Source organism: Salvelinus alpinus, chromosome 20 (assembly GCF_045679555.1).
Source record: "Salvelinus alpinus chromosome 20, SLU_Salpinus.1, whole genome shotgun sequence".
In the NCBI taxonomy this organism is placed as follows: Eukaryota; Metazoa; Chordata; class Actinopteri; order Salmoniformes; family Salmonidae; genus Salvelinus; species Salvelinus alpinus.
The window spans coordinates 32,088,178-32,103,345 of NC_092105.1; the positions used below are offsets into that span (position 1 = coordinate 32,088,178).

The 15,168-nt window shown below is 45.0% G+C and overlaps 1 protein-coding gene across 2 annotated transcripts in view; it reads right to left on the minus strand.

The window, feature by feature from the left end:
• Positions 1-52: 52 nt before the first annotated feature.
• LOC139546667 (uncharacterized) overlaps positions 53-15,168 on the minus strand; it is an 84,363-nt gene continuing 69,247 nt past the window's right edge. For both annotated transcript variants that reach the window (XM_071355317.1, XM_071355316.1), the window contains exons 4-8: positions 10,370-10,568; positions 8,328-8,529; positions 5,535-6,133; positions 5,227-5,372; positions 53-4,506 (exon numbers count right to left, since the gene is read on the minus strand). In XM_071355317.1, coding sequence (XP_071211418.1) covers positions 3,687-4,506; positions 5,227-5,372; positions 5,535-6,133; positions 8,328-8,529; positions 10,370-10,568 — 1,966 coding nt within the window. In that variant the 3' untranslated portion in view covers positions 53-3,686. The remainder of the gene's footprint in view (positions 4,507-5,226; positions 5,373-5,534; positions 6,134-8,327; positions 8,530-10,369; positions 10,569-15,168) is intronic.

A 15,168-nucleotide genomic window follows, 5' to 3' on the forward strand; every position in this document is an offset into this window, starting at 1 on the left:
GTGGATGCCAATGGATAGCAATAAGTGGAAAGGAGTTACGTACAAAGACATATGTATTTAACATGTCATTTTTTAATATAATTCACAATATCTTACATAAAGGAAATATTACATTAGGTCTTTAAAATACAGAGGAAAACATTTGACAGTTCAGCAGGTCTAGGATATTGAAAAGGGTATTTTCAAACTGTTACACAGCATCAGTCTTCTCATATACTGTACGGTAGTAATCATTTAGTGGAACAAGATGGAAGCTGAAAGAATTCTAACCATAGTAATAGATTGGGATTCTAGAAATAGAATGAGATTCTAATTCTATGATTGTAACAGGGTAACGCCATTGGAAGGTGATGAACAGTAAGAGACAGGCAGTAGTCTACTCTGTACACCATTCTCTGCCCCAAAGTAGATTCACTACCTCATTGACATGTGCTACTCCTGGACTAGACCTAATCAGACTGAACAGTATACGTAGGTTAGATTTAGATGATAAGTATTGCCTTGACCTGCTGTGTGTAGTCAGCTGTGGTCTTATACGTTTCCCTAACATAAAGAGTTCTGTAAATAAACCATACAACAGACAGAATAAAGCTTTTGAATTCATGAACTGCAGATAGCGTTGTTGGAGAGTGACAGTCACACCATTCTCTGGATCTAGTTTGTAGTCTTAATTATAAAGTGCATCAAACAGAAAGAAGAGCCTTTAGATTCAGAAACATCAGACACAAAAACACATGTTAGAAGTAGGGAAGTCACACTTGAGATAAGAGCTCAGGTAAACTATGACGTAATAATGTAGTAACACTAGTAGCCAGATGGTGTGATAAGTATTGCCTGTAAGGTCTAGTCTGGCATCCAGATTGGTAAATGCAGTGTTCAGACTGGTATAACCAGGCTATATGTAACTTCTGCTACCTAGGGGCAGAGGGCTGTCTGACTCGGTGACCCTTTCCAGATACTCAACGTTTTATCAATGTTACTGTGACTGACAACAGAAAAAATGCTTTTTGTTAATTTAGAGTGAAATAAATACCCAAGGCACAAAAGCTCATAATTTCCCCATCTGCTTGTCGTGGAACGGAGCACTGTGGGGACATTTGAGGGGAGCTACTGTTTGCTTTAGCTACTAAACTCATGGTCCAGGTTGACCAACCAGTGTTTGAGGCCTTTCCACCTCCACTTTGGCCATGCTCTACTACCACATTCAGTTACAGGTAAAGGCTTTTTCGAGTTTGAATAAGCAGTTGGAAAATACTGGTTGGGGCAAAACCAGGCTAGGATTGAAGTTCAAGTGCAAATTATTCTAGGGTCTTAACCTCTGTAGCTCATTTGTGTCTATAATATCACTGTCACTCATAGGTGGTATAATAAGCTCTCGATTTACACCAATTACAAAGTCTGCCCAGATGTGAAGAAACAAAACTAAATAGCTAAAATTGCACAAATTATTGCTGCTTTGTGACTTGAACCCAGCCCAGTGATATAAGTACGTCCACCCAATGTGTATGAAAGACACGGTCTGCCTGGCATCCATAGTACTGTAGGAAGTCTCATGGGGTAGTAGGGAGTTTTGTCTGACAACTGAGTGACTTTCTTATTTGGATGCCGTATAGCTGCTCTTCTCTCCTGGCAGTGGACAGTGCTCCTGACACAGAAGGCAAAAAAAGAGGGAAGAGCCCAGTGCTTTTGACTTACCTTGGTCAGGTAAACAAAAAACTAAAGTTCCTGTCTTTTTTTTACTAAGCTGTGGTCCAAGTCCCCATTGTATAACTTAACATAGTTTTTCACTCATTTGTGCATTTTCATGAATACTACAGAGTAAACGTTTTCATGTTTTTTCAATCATCAACTTCAACCATGCTTTTCAACGCAGACACCTTGTTAGTCAGTATACTGAAAACAATTATCTTTCTTCAAGAGCAAACCATTTTGACAATCAAGGCCGGCAGTGTTCCCAACCAACCAAGTGTCTTTTTTGGTCATCCAAGTGGCTGATCGTTTTTTGACAGAAGCTAAAAACTACACTGAACAAAAATATAAACGCAACATGTAAAGTGTTGGTCCAATGTTTCATAAGCTCAAGTAAAAGATTCAAAATCATTTCCATACGCACAAAATGCTTATTTCTCTCAAATTTTTGCCACAAATTTGTTTACATCCATGTTAGTGAGCATTTCTCCTTTGCCAAGATAATCCATCCACCTGACAGGTTTGGCATATCAAGAAGCTGATTAAACAGCATGATCATTACACAGGTGCACCTTGTGCTGAGGAGAGTAAAAGGCCACTCTAAAATGTGCAGTTTTGTCACATAACACAATGCCACAGATGTCTCAAATTTTGAGGGAGCATACAGTTGGCATTCTGACTGCAGGAATGTCCACCAGAGCTGTTGCTGGAGAATTTAATGTTAATTTCTCTACCATAAGCTGGCAGTATCACAACCACAGACCACGTGTAACCACGCCAGCCCAGGACCTCCACATCCGGCTTCTTCACCTGCGGAATCATCAGAGACCAGCCACCAGGACAGCTGATGAAACTGAGGCTTTGCACAACTGAAGAATTTCTGCACAAACTGTCAAAAACTGTCTCAGGGAAGCTCATCTGCGTACTTGTCCTCACCAGGGTCTTGACCTGACTGCAGTTCGGCGTCGTAACTGACTTCAGTAGGTAAATGCTCACCTTCGATGGCCACTGGCACGCTGGAGAAGTATGCTCTTCACAGATTAATCCAGGTCTCAACTGTACCGGGCAGATGGCAGACGTGTGGGTGAGCAGTTTGCTGATGTCAACGTTGTGAACAGAGTGCCCCATGATGGAGGTGGGGTTATGGTATGGGCAGGCATAAGCTACGGACAACGAACACAATTGCATTTTATCGATGGCAATTTGAATACACAGACATACTATTACGAGATCCTGAGGCGCATTGTCGTGCCATTCATCCCCCGCCATCACCTCATGTTTCAGCATGATAATGCATGGCCCCAAGTCGCAAGGATCTGTACACAATTCAGCTGAAAATGTACCAGTTCTTCCATGGCATGCATACTCACCAGACATGTCACCCATTGAGCATGTTTGGGATGTTATGGATCAACGTGTACGACAGCATGTTCCAGTTCCTGCCAATATTCAGCAACTTTGCACAGCCATTGAAGAGGAGTGGGACAACATTCCACAGGCCACAATCAACATCCTGATGAACTCTATGGGAAGATGTCGTGCTGCATGAGGCAAATGGTGGTCACATCAGATACTGGTTTTCTGATCCACGCCCCTACCTTTTTTTGAAGGTATATTTGACCAACAGATGCATATCTGTATTCCCAGTCATGTGAAATCCATAGATTAGGGCCTAATGCATTTATTTCAATTGACTGATTTTCTTATATGAACTGTAAAATCTTTGAAATTGTAGCACGTTGCTTTTATATTTTTGTCCAGTGTATACAGTATCTTCATACGCTTCGTTACAATATGGTGCACTTGTAGTTCTTCTTAGAAAAAAGTGTTATCCTCATCATAACATGGAAGCTCACAAGCCTCAGACAAACCCCATCCTAAAACTTCAGAAACAATTGCTCCACCAGAAGCATGGTCAGTTGTTTTTGCAGGAGTAGTACATCTATTTACACTGGTATCCAGCCAAAGAGTAAAACGGTGTTCCTCAGGGTTCGGTCTCAGGACCTGCCCTGGTTTGTGTTTATCATGATATTGGGGAGCGCGTTACGCCTCTTCCTCCACGGTCCCAGGTCACGGGTATACCTCTTGATCTGCCGGAACCACTGCTGCGTGCGGGATTTGTCAGATGCCCTGAAAACAAAGGCCTCCTTCCGTATATCCAGCACCTCAAAGGTGTCCTCACAGTCAGGGTCGGCCGACACCACACAGTTGGCCAGGCGGATGGGCTCCCTGAGCACAGTGAACTTGCCGCTGCTCTTGTCTTTGATGAGCACCAGCACACCATCCCAGACACCGTGCTCCTGCTGCTCCACCTTAGCCCCGCCGTCTGTCGGAGACAGCCCCTCCCCAGGCCGCTGTGTACGCACCATCAGCAGGCCCTGAACGTTCTGGAACTTGAGGCCTTTACTGCCCTTCTTTACCCACTGTCCGTCTGCGGGCTGGGAGAGCTGCAGGGGCCCTTCCATGACGAAGCGTGTGTTCTCCCTGGCCCATCCCACCGTCTTCATGGACATCTCCCGCATCTCAATGTTGATGACCTCGCGGTTCTTGCGGCTGTCGCGGCGAAAGGAACGCAACGACCAGGTGAGTGTTCCTTCCTGCTTGGTCTTCATGTTGATGTGCTCCAGGTGTGACTCCACGCGGCTCTTGGCCTCTCGGAGGCGGGCGTGGTCCGGGTGGCACTCTGTGGTGGCCTTGCTGATGCGGCTCAGCAGGAGGGGGTACTTGGTGACCCTCTGGAGGGGAGCCATGAGGAATGACCGCAGGTTCATACGCCGCAGGGCTGTATTGTCATTCTGGGAGACATCCAGGAAGATCCTGGGAGGCGAGGAGCGAGAGTGAGCAGGAGGGAGGGAGAGAGAAAGAGAAAGTGAGAGAAAGAGAGATAGAAGGTAGGGAGAAAGAGCGAGGGAGGGAGAGAGAGAAAGAAAGACAAAAAATTATATTAGCATACTGTTTAATTGCGATTGTAGGCCAGAGGTTCTCAGACCTAATTCTAAATTTGAGAGAAGTGGGAATCACAACCCACTGGGCAAAAACTGGTTGAATCAACGTTGTTTCCACATCATTTCATATTTTTTTCACCCAACTTTTAATCTAAATCCAATGACATGGTGACATTTTGTGTTGATTTCACATTAGTTGACAACTCAACCATATGTAAATCAAAGCTAGACGTTGAACAGACGTTTGTGCCCAGTGGGAAGACAAGGCAGGCTGAGTCATTATGGGTGAGATGTGATGTAGTTGGCTGGGTCTAAAAAAAGTTATGACTTCAGCACTGTTCTCAAAATAGGACCAGTTATGAATTAATCATAACCTTCCGTCTCTTCCATTAAGAATAACACTGCGCAGTGGGAACTTAGGGTTCAAAGTTACTGTTCCAGTACTCAGAGCACAGAAGAGGGCAAGAGCGCAGAGAATTCCTAAACAATACATTTTGTGTACATTTTATCTTCGTCTTGATCTTGAATTAGGAAAAATAAAAACCAAAGTTCCCTTATTTGTCTTTGAAGTGCTATTTTATACAGTCTTTACCTGAGCAGTTCCTTCTCCTTCTCCAATGTGTTGAGCATGTTGACAGAAGTGGACTGCTGCAGGCAGTATGTCTGGAAGGCTGGCAGCATGTTGACAAACTCCAGGAAAATCTCTCCAATGCACACTGTTAGGAGGTCCTCATCTCCCTGAAAGGGAACAACAACAATGACAATGATTCCATTGATCACTGTGTAACTACAACTCAAAATCAGAGCCATGAATGCAAGGATTTGCTGCCTATGAGATTGGCATCATATTAAACATTTGTTGAGCTGACTGGTGCTCTAGGTTGGAAAGTGTCACCTCACCTGGTCAAAGGCCTGATCGATGCTGTCCTGCAGATGTTCAGTGAAGCGTTCGTTGACGTCTATGAGCTCCTGAACGTTGCTGAACACCACAGTCAGCTGTTCTGAGGTCAGCAGCCCGGCACTCTGCATGGGACAGTAGAACTCCTCCTTGATGATCCTCAGGTCCTCCCCGTAGCTTGACTCTGTGTTCAGGAACTCCAAGATGGCTTCCTTCCTCTCTGTCCTCAGCTTGGAGCAGCGCTCACACATACCGGTGCCCTCCCCGTCCGTCCGGGCCACCCCGTGCCCGTCTCTCTGGCCACAGTCTGTGCAGGGTCTTTGGGCCTCCCAGGCCCGAAGGGAGTTAGAGGGTCTCTTCCAGCCGCGAGCCAGGCAGGGTCCAATCCCGCTGTCCACCCGTTCTACCTCTGCCCCTCCGCTGCTGTGTACTCTCCGGGTATCTTCGTCATCGTCGCGGTCGTCACACAGGCCCACCACGCCGCTGTCGGCACTGAGGCTGCTCACGGTGCTCCAGCGGTTATGCCCAGCCCTTGTCACGCCCAGAACCCCAAGACGCTCCTCACCGCGGGGCTCAGAGCGCACCCGCACCGAGGCAGGTGCTATGGGACACACATGCACAGAAAGGAACACAGGTTAGACCAACTAATGTTTATAAACACACAATATGTCTATGGGCTAGATTCAAGTCACAAGTCATTGTTAACAAGTGTACAGGAGGCCTCCCTGTCTCCAATCAATCCCACATTGTTGTAACGCAAAATTATATAAATGAATAACATGGTCAGATATGTAAAAAACAATCTTACCCCCACACCATCCCCTCACCTCTAAGGCTTGACCCTTGTTCTGACAATAATGTCAGTAGTATAAGGTCAACATTACTATATAGCAGGGGTAGGCAACTAGATTCAGCCGCGGGCCAATTTTTGTTGGAACATAATTATAATAATTTATACACTGCAAATTGAATACAAGTTTTTATTTTATTTAACTAGGCAAGTCAGTTAAGAACAAATTATTATTTACAATGATGGGCTACCGGGGAACAGTGGGAGCAGTGGGCTAACTGCCTTGTTCAGGGGCAGAAAGACAGATTTTTACCTTGTCAGCTCAGGGATTCAATCCAGCAACCTTTCAGTTACTGGCCCAACGCTCTAACCACTAGGCTACCTGCCTCCCCAAAAAGAGATTGTATTTGAAAATAACAATAATTTCATACCTTGATTACATTGAGACAAGATCACAAACCTCTTTTTATTTGTGGGAATACTTGGAAACAGATTTTCTAAAATAAACAAATTTTTAGCTGAATTCCTGTTAGCAATAAGGGAATTGAGGAGTGAAAGGTCACAAACATTCTGAGAATATGTTGTTATATAACTCAGCACAGCAGCCCTATCCTGAAGAGACAATACTTGTAGGCTCCTACTCTTCAAAACAGGCCCAATCTTAAAATGTCAGGGTAAGTTAGTGTAAGGGCCTCTGAAGATTGCCATCTAAAATCACAATCCGATAGCTAGCTCCTTTACAGTGATTCAGCTGGCTGCCCTGAACACAATCTGAGGGAAACAGAGAGGGGGGCTGAGGCTCTAAATATGAGCCCAGTGATTCAGAATGTTTCAATAGCAGAAAGACAGTCACACTGCAGTGTTGAGGTCCATAATGTACAGCTGAGGCCAGCACTTTAGAGAGAGTAAGTGAGGTCATAGCCAAGAACAATAACGTTTGTGGCAGTGGAACTGTTTGGGCGTTTGGGCAGCCTGAGGTTGGGTTCATGTGGGTTTTGGTTTCTTAACCCGGCTCATTGTTAGACTGTACAACATGGGCTCCATGCCAGACAAAGCCGCTGAGAAGACTGCCCAAACGGTAAGTAGGATGAGAAGGATGTGTGTGATGACTTGTGTGGGTAATTTTGTGGAATGGTGCGTTGTCAGAGGAATTAACACACGAAGAGAGGCTTGTGTTAGGAAAGACTATTGGATAAAGACTGAGGATAATGTGTGATTATGATGAAGTTGGACTGTTGATTTGATATGTGCTAGACAGGGATGTTTGATATGTGCTAGACAGGGATGTTTGATATGTGCTAGACAGGGATGTTTGATATGTGCTAGACAGGGATGTTTGATATGTGCTAGACAGGGATGTTTGATATGTGCTAGACAGGGATGTTTGATATGTGCTAGACAGGGATGTTTGATATGTGCTAGACAGGGATGTTTGATATGTGCTAGACAGGGATGTTTGATATGTGCTAGACAGGGATGTTTGATATGTGCTAGACAGGGATGTTTGATGTGTGCTAGACAGGGATGTTTGATGTGTGCTAGACAGGGATGTTTGATGTGTGCTAGACAGGGATGTTTGATATGTGCTAGACAGGGATGTTTGATGTGTGCTAGACAAGGATGTTTGATGTGTGCTAGACAGGGATGTTTGATGTGTGCTGAACAAGGATGTTTGAAATGGGCTGAACAGGGATGCTTCATATGGGCTAGACAGAAATGTTTGATATGGGCTAGACAGAAATGTTTGATATGGGTTAGACAGGGATGTTTGATATGGGCTAGACAGGGATGTTTGATATGGGCTGAACAGGGATGTTTGATATGGGTTAGACAGGGATGCTTGATATGGGCTGAACAGGGATGTTTGATATGGGCTGAACAGGGATGTTTGATATGGGTTAGACAGGGATGTTTGATATGGGCTGAACAGGGATGTTTGATATGGGTTAGACAGGGATGCTTGATATGGGCTGAACAGGGATGTTTGATATGTAGCTCCACTCACCACTGTCCCTGTCCCGACGCTGGCTGTGGAGGCATGCAGCTGCAGCGATCTTCATCTCCAGCTGTTTGCGCTTGGTGGCATCTGCCGGCATGGGGTCGCTGTAGTGGGGCCGGAGGCGGCACTCACGCTGGGCCCTCACCGACTCGGCCGGCTCATAGGCTGCGTCTGAGCTGGAGCGCCTGCAGCCCAGGCCAGAGTTAAGCTGATTGGAGAAACACACCAGTCAATCAACTGTACATGTCATCTGCTATTGGCTGAAAGAGGTATGGTCAGTGTTGATAGAGAGAGGGAGACAGAGAGAGAGATGTAAGCATCATGTGAGAGGCTATAGGAAGTGGGTTCACTATATCATACACTCGGGGGCCTGAGAGAGCATTCTCTGTAGCATAGCCCCTGTTAATGGTGCCATCATGGGCTGAATTGCAACAGATATTAATCCATTCTGAACCTGGTTGGTTTGACAAACGAAATGGTGTTTAATATCCTAAGACACAGACTGTACTTTAAACATGACAGCTTTGACTCTGAGAGGTGCTCAATGTTGCATGTACTCAGACCGATAGACAGACCGACAGACCAAGGGCACATATCTGTATCTGTTTCCTTCTCGGAATTACTTGGGAAGCCTTGGAATGGAATGGAATACGAATTCTAGGGAATAAGAATGCAAGGGAAACCTTTGAGGTTGTAGAAAATATCCAAAATAGCAGAGACAACAGGACAAGTCTATCCTTTTTAGATAAACAATGGAATTTCCCAACAACACATAACAGCCTGACACAATGGCACCAATGCTAGGTGCTGTTCAAGAATGGATTGGGTGGATTGCGTTGGTGTCTGTCAAATGATTCATGGTGGGCTTCATTATGGAACTATGGATCAGGTGAAATGTCATCAGACTGACTCGTAACCGCTGAACCCTCACCCCTGACCCCTCAACTCTCTACAGACGCACATTCAGCATCATTAGGCGATTGACAGCATTGAGTGATAGCAGCTCATTGATTGACAGATCATCATTGATTGGCCCCCAAACTGCTAATGTCTAGATTCTGTGGTTCCTGGCATCAGCTTGATAAACAACAGATAGCTGCAGACCATTACATGATAAACAACATTGCTGTGGATAAAAGGGCATTGGGGTAAGTTTTCATATTCAAACAAAACGAGGATGGGAAATAAGACACATAGCTAAGGCTCTAGTATCGCACAGAACAATTAATGACGCAGTTCGATGCAGGTACTAATGAATTGCGGTTGGCCATTGCTGGAAACATGCACAGCCATTCTCCATGCATTTAATAAACAGTGCATGCAACAGCAACAATGACTATGAGCAAAAAACAATGGTGGCATATACAACGTTAGCATTCGTTCTCACCTATAGCATCCTTCCTCATACAAAATACATGACGGCCATAAACCCAACGACCCTGGCTATCGATGCTGCTGCTGTAACCTCAACCCCAGCAGAGGCTAAGACGTGATGCTCGGATTATAGCAGAAATTAACACAATGCACCGACAGCTACTGACGGACGGCTAGCGTCTGGGTAGCTGCGTTGTTTCACACAGAGAGGACCAGACAGACAGCCGAGCCAGCAGAGCAGCACAGCACAAAGATTAGATGAAGAAGCCCAGTTAGTTACCACCATGAACCTGCTCTTCAATCCTCCCTCTCTGCTGACTCCTGTTCCCAGGCAGATGCAGAGCTGAGCTGAGCTGGGAGGAAGACGCTGAGACTGAGGCTGGAGCTGCATGCCTGCATGCCTGCAGTTGTCAGAGGCTCATCACATACCTCTGCCTGCCTGCCTGGCTGTGAATGTGTGTGTGTATGTGTGTGTGTGTGTGTGTGTGTGTGTGTAGTCCGCCTGCCTGCCTGGATACGCAATCCCTCTGTTCTGTTCTTCCCTAACCATCCTCACATTCCCCTGTCTGTGTGCGTGCTTCAGCCCACTGCTATCCCCAGCATGTTGAGTGAGTGAGAGACAGAAAGAGAGAGAGAGAGAGAGAGAGGGAGAGAGAGAGAGAGATTCTCCTTACACATTCTGCAGCTAGTTCCTCTCCTCCTGCTCCTCCTGCTACAGGCTTGTCGCAAGACTCCGCTCCGCAGGCCGTCGTGGTTGTCATGGAAACAGCAGAGGAGTGACAGTCCGGTGGGGGAGCGGTGATGTCAGTGCTTTCGTCCTGGTCACCTGACAGCCTGACGGGGGCCTCCGCCGCTGCAATCTCTGCACTGCAGCTGGAGACAGAGAAAGACAGGGGGGGAATAGGGAAAAAAGAGAGGAGAGAGAGAGAAAGGATAGAGAGAAAGAAAGAGGGAGTGAGGGGAAAAGATGAGGGGTGTTAGAGACGGCAGAATGGCAGAGGATAGAATTATGATTCCTGGCACCTCTCTCCTCTCCTCCCACCATCCAAATCATTCAGTTTCATCAGACCTCCCCCCTCCTCCTCCCTTCCCTCTCTCCCCCTCCTTCCTCCTCCTCTCCACCCCTCCAGGGACCTCTCCCCCTCCTCTCCTTCTTCTCTCGCCAGCAGAGGGGCTCTTGGCGCATCAATTCCCATTAACACCTGAACTCCTGGACCACAGGGCAGGATGGCAAGATGCTGCCTCCCATCACTCTACATGCATCACACATCTGCCTCTGGTTCCTTTGTGTGCCGACCAGCCATGCTCCGAGCATGTGTCAGCCGTGTGTGTGCGCACCCAGGGACATTGCCTGCTCCTGAGCTCTCTCCACATAGACATGCATGTATGTGGGCATGGATATACACATACGCACACATGCACACACACACAGACAGTATGAGCTAGCTGCTGAATGAACATTACAACAGATCAGTCTGCCTGCCACAATCATGGTGTCCGTTCACGTCACATTGTGATTGACTGCACTATACAGACAACGGAGAAGAAAAATCACAATATCCTTCCCAAAGCTCCATTTAAATGTATCTCTCCTGGCAAGAAAATAGCCCAGCTATTTGGCCAGGGATGTAAACTGTACCCTAGCAATTTGCAATATTCTACATTTTATTTATTTCCGTCAATCATCGGTGTGAAAGTCATTATTTACATCATGTTTGTGTATTTCAGGGATGGGCAATTTTGACGTAACTCATGAGGGGCCGCAGTGGCTCGTGGGTCTGCGTACCCACATTCATACCCACTCCACTCCTTGCAAGCAAAACATTTTAGCGGCCCCCCTCGTGACAGTGAAGAGGGGAAAAAATATGTTTTAAAGTAAATTCCTTGCAATTCTACACATTTTCCCACAGGGCGTAGAGAAAATGTTGCCGTTTTAAGCAAGTTTGCTGCAATTCTACACATTTTGCCATGGGGTGGAGAGAAAAATGTGCAGTTTTACAGCTAATTTCCTGCAATTCTACACATTTTGCCATGGGGTGGAGAGAAATGTTTGCAGTTTTTAATATGATAACTGATGATCAATGGGCCCCAGGCCGGTCGGTAATTCGAACATGCTTACTACAAGTTTAGATACAATGCCTTCGGAAAGTATTCAGACCTTGACTTTTTCCACATTTCGTTACTTTACAGCCATATTCTAAAATAATTAAATCGTTTTTATAAATGTTTTATTTATTTATCATCAATCTACACACAATAGCCCATAATGACATAGCAAAAACAGGATTTTAGACAGTTTTGCTAATTTATATATATATATATATTTAAAAAATGAATCGCATTTAATGTATCACATTTAATTAAGTATTCAGACCCTTTACTTAGTACTTTGTTGAAGCACCTTTGGTAGCGATTCCAGCCTCGAGTCTTCTTGGGTATGACGCTACAATCTTGGCACACATGTATTTGGGGAGTTTCTCCCATTCATCTCTGCAGATCCTCTCAAGCTCTGTCAGGTTGGACGGGGAGCGTTGCTGCACAGGTGTTTTCAGGTCTCTCCAGGGATGTTCGATCGGGTTCAAGTCCGGGCTCTGGCTGGGACACTCAAGGACATTCAGAAACTTGTCCCAATGCCACTCCTGCGTTGTCTTGGCTGTGTGCTTAGGGTCGTTGTCCTGTTGGAAGGTGAACCTTCGCCCCAGTCTCAGGTCCTGAGTGCTCTGGAGCAGGTTTTCATCAAGGATCTCTCTGTACTTTGCTCCGTTCATCTTTGCTTAGATCCTGAATAGTCTCCCAGTACCTGCCACTGAAAAATATCCCCACAGCATGATGCTGCCACCACCATGCTTCACCGAAGGATGGTGCCAGGATTCCTCCAGACGTGACGCTTGGCATTCAGTCCAAAGAGTTCAATCTTGGTTTCATCAGACCAGAGAATCTTGTTTCTCATGGTCTGAGAGTCTTTAGGTGCCTTTTGGCAAACTCCAAGCGGGCTGTCATGTGAGGAGTGAGTCAGTCTGGTCACTCTACCATGAAGGCCTGATGGTGGAGTGCTGCAGAGATGGTTGTCCTTCCGGAAGGTTCTCCCATCTCCACAGAGGAACTCTGGAGCTCTGTCAGAGTGACCATCGGGTTCTTGGTTACCTCCCTGACCAAGGGCCTTCTCCCCCAATTGCTCAGTTCGGCCAGGAGGCCAGCTCTAGGAAGAGTGGTTCAAAACTTCTTCCATTTAAGAATGATGTAGACCACTGTGTTCTCAGGGACAATCAAGTAATTTAAACATCTCAAGGATGATCAATTGAAACAGGATGCACCTGAGCTCAATATCGAGTCTCATAACAAAGGGTTTACTGAATACTTATGTAAATTAGGTATTTCTGTTTTGCAAACAAACCTAAAAACCAGTTTTTGCTTTGTCATTATGGGGTATTGTGTGTAGATTGCTGAGTTTTTATTTAATCCATTTTAGAATAAGGCTGTAACGTAACAAAATTTGGAAAAAGTCAAGGGGTCTGAATACTTTCCGAAGGCACTGTAGCTAGCCTAATTTACCAATCTAAAAGATATTTGCTGACATGTGCCAATTGATTGACTGCTGATGCATAACCACATTTCTAAATTGCGCCTTGTGTAATCTATTATTCTAATTCTAATTCTCAACAGAATGTTGAGACCCCGACTGAGTCCCCTCCATTTAAAAAAAATAATATTTCTATATTATTATTGGTCTACAAAAGGGGGGCCGCAGGCCGCCAGTTGCCCATCTGTGGTGCATTTGCTTTGTCTTGTTATCTCACATCACGGCCCTACACTATTCCACAAACCCTGTCTCTCTAGCCTCATTTAACCTGCTGTACTGCCATCTATCTCTGGTCTGTCATGTAGAATAACATCTACTCTGTGAATTTGCATAATTTGTCCTCTTAATTGGTAGTTACACAACTCTGTGGTGTCCCTGTCTGAAGCCTCCCTCTCTAACTCAGAAAATCATCGCAGAAGGATTTGATGACAGGCACGAAGTTCGAAATTGAACAAACCCATCGTAGTTTAACCATGCCTGACAAGAATAGGCCCCCGAGAACGGTTCTCATCCGCTTCCTACGATCTACAGCCCGGGACAAGGTACTTAAAGCGGCGAAAGAAACGGGTGGTGTTCAGTGGGAAGACAGCCGGCTGTCTTTTTTCCTGGACCTGTCCAAGGAACTGGCAATGAAGAGGAAGAAGTTTGCAACGGCAAATAACCAACTACACGCGAAGAAGGTCAGGCATACACTGACATTCCCAGCGACCCTGCTCTTTACTTGGAAGGGATTATTTTCAAGGACAATGTGGAGGCAGAGAGATTCTTGCTGGAGCAAGGTGTTTAGCCCAGATAAAGAAGACGAGACAAGGTACAGCCTATGTGTTTGTGGGACTCTGGGGAGTGTTGCTACAGTAATTTAGCCTTTCAAGCGCCTCACGGCCCATAAGGAATTTTGAGTTGAGACCGCAGGTTATCTTTTGCAGCTTCAAAGACAGTTCTGTGATGATTGACTCATCGAGAAGCAACGTTACGTTCCTAGTTGCTTTGTTTTATATTGGGATTGGTTTTCTAAGTTTATTTACACTGTTTTATTGTACAGCAGGAGCATATATAATGTTATATAATGATGTTCATTAGAGTTGTCACGAGTGTTAAATGGGACACTTCACGCTCACAGGCTATAACTACTCAGTGCAAATATGGCTAATGGTTATGTAAACATAATCTCTTGGAATATAAATGGTTGTAAATGTAACCAAGAAGAGGAAAATGATTTTGACATATTTAAAATCCAAACAGGCAGATATTGTGTTCATACAGGAATCACATTTAACAGATACAGAGGCACTGAAATTTAGAGCGGACTGGGTTGCAGAAGTTTATCATTGCTCATTTAATTCCAAACAAAATGATTACTCTGATTATTGCTTATTTAATTCCAGACTCTGATTAACAAAAAACGTAATTTTGAAGCAACACTCTGATGAATTTGGCAGGCTTATCTGCATTGAGGCTCTTATAAATGGGATTAAGGTAGTGTTATGCAACATAAAACAAGGAGGACCCAGATTATGAGGTCAACTGTACTGGGAAATATAGAGGGGCAGATCGTCCTTGCTGGAGACTTTAACCAAGTAATGGACAATATGATTGATAGAAGTAAATGTACAAGTAACTCCACGCCAAAGGATAGACTTGCAATACATATGCTAGTAGAAGATATGGGCCTTTAAAGACATATGGAGATTAGTCCATCCTAATGATAGAGAACGTACTTTCTTCTCTCACTGTCATAACACACTCCAGAATAGATTTGTTCTTGATATCTAATTTCATGGTTAATAATGTGATTGATTGCAAGATTGGGCCCATTGCCCTCACAGATCATGCTATAGTAGTGTTACATGTTGATATAAACTCCGAAAATGTGACGAAGGGTAGATTTAGACT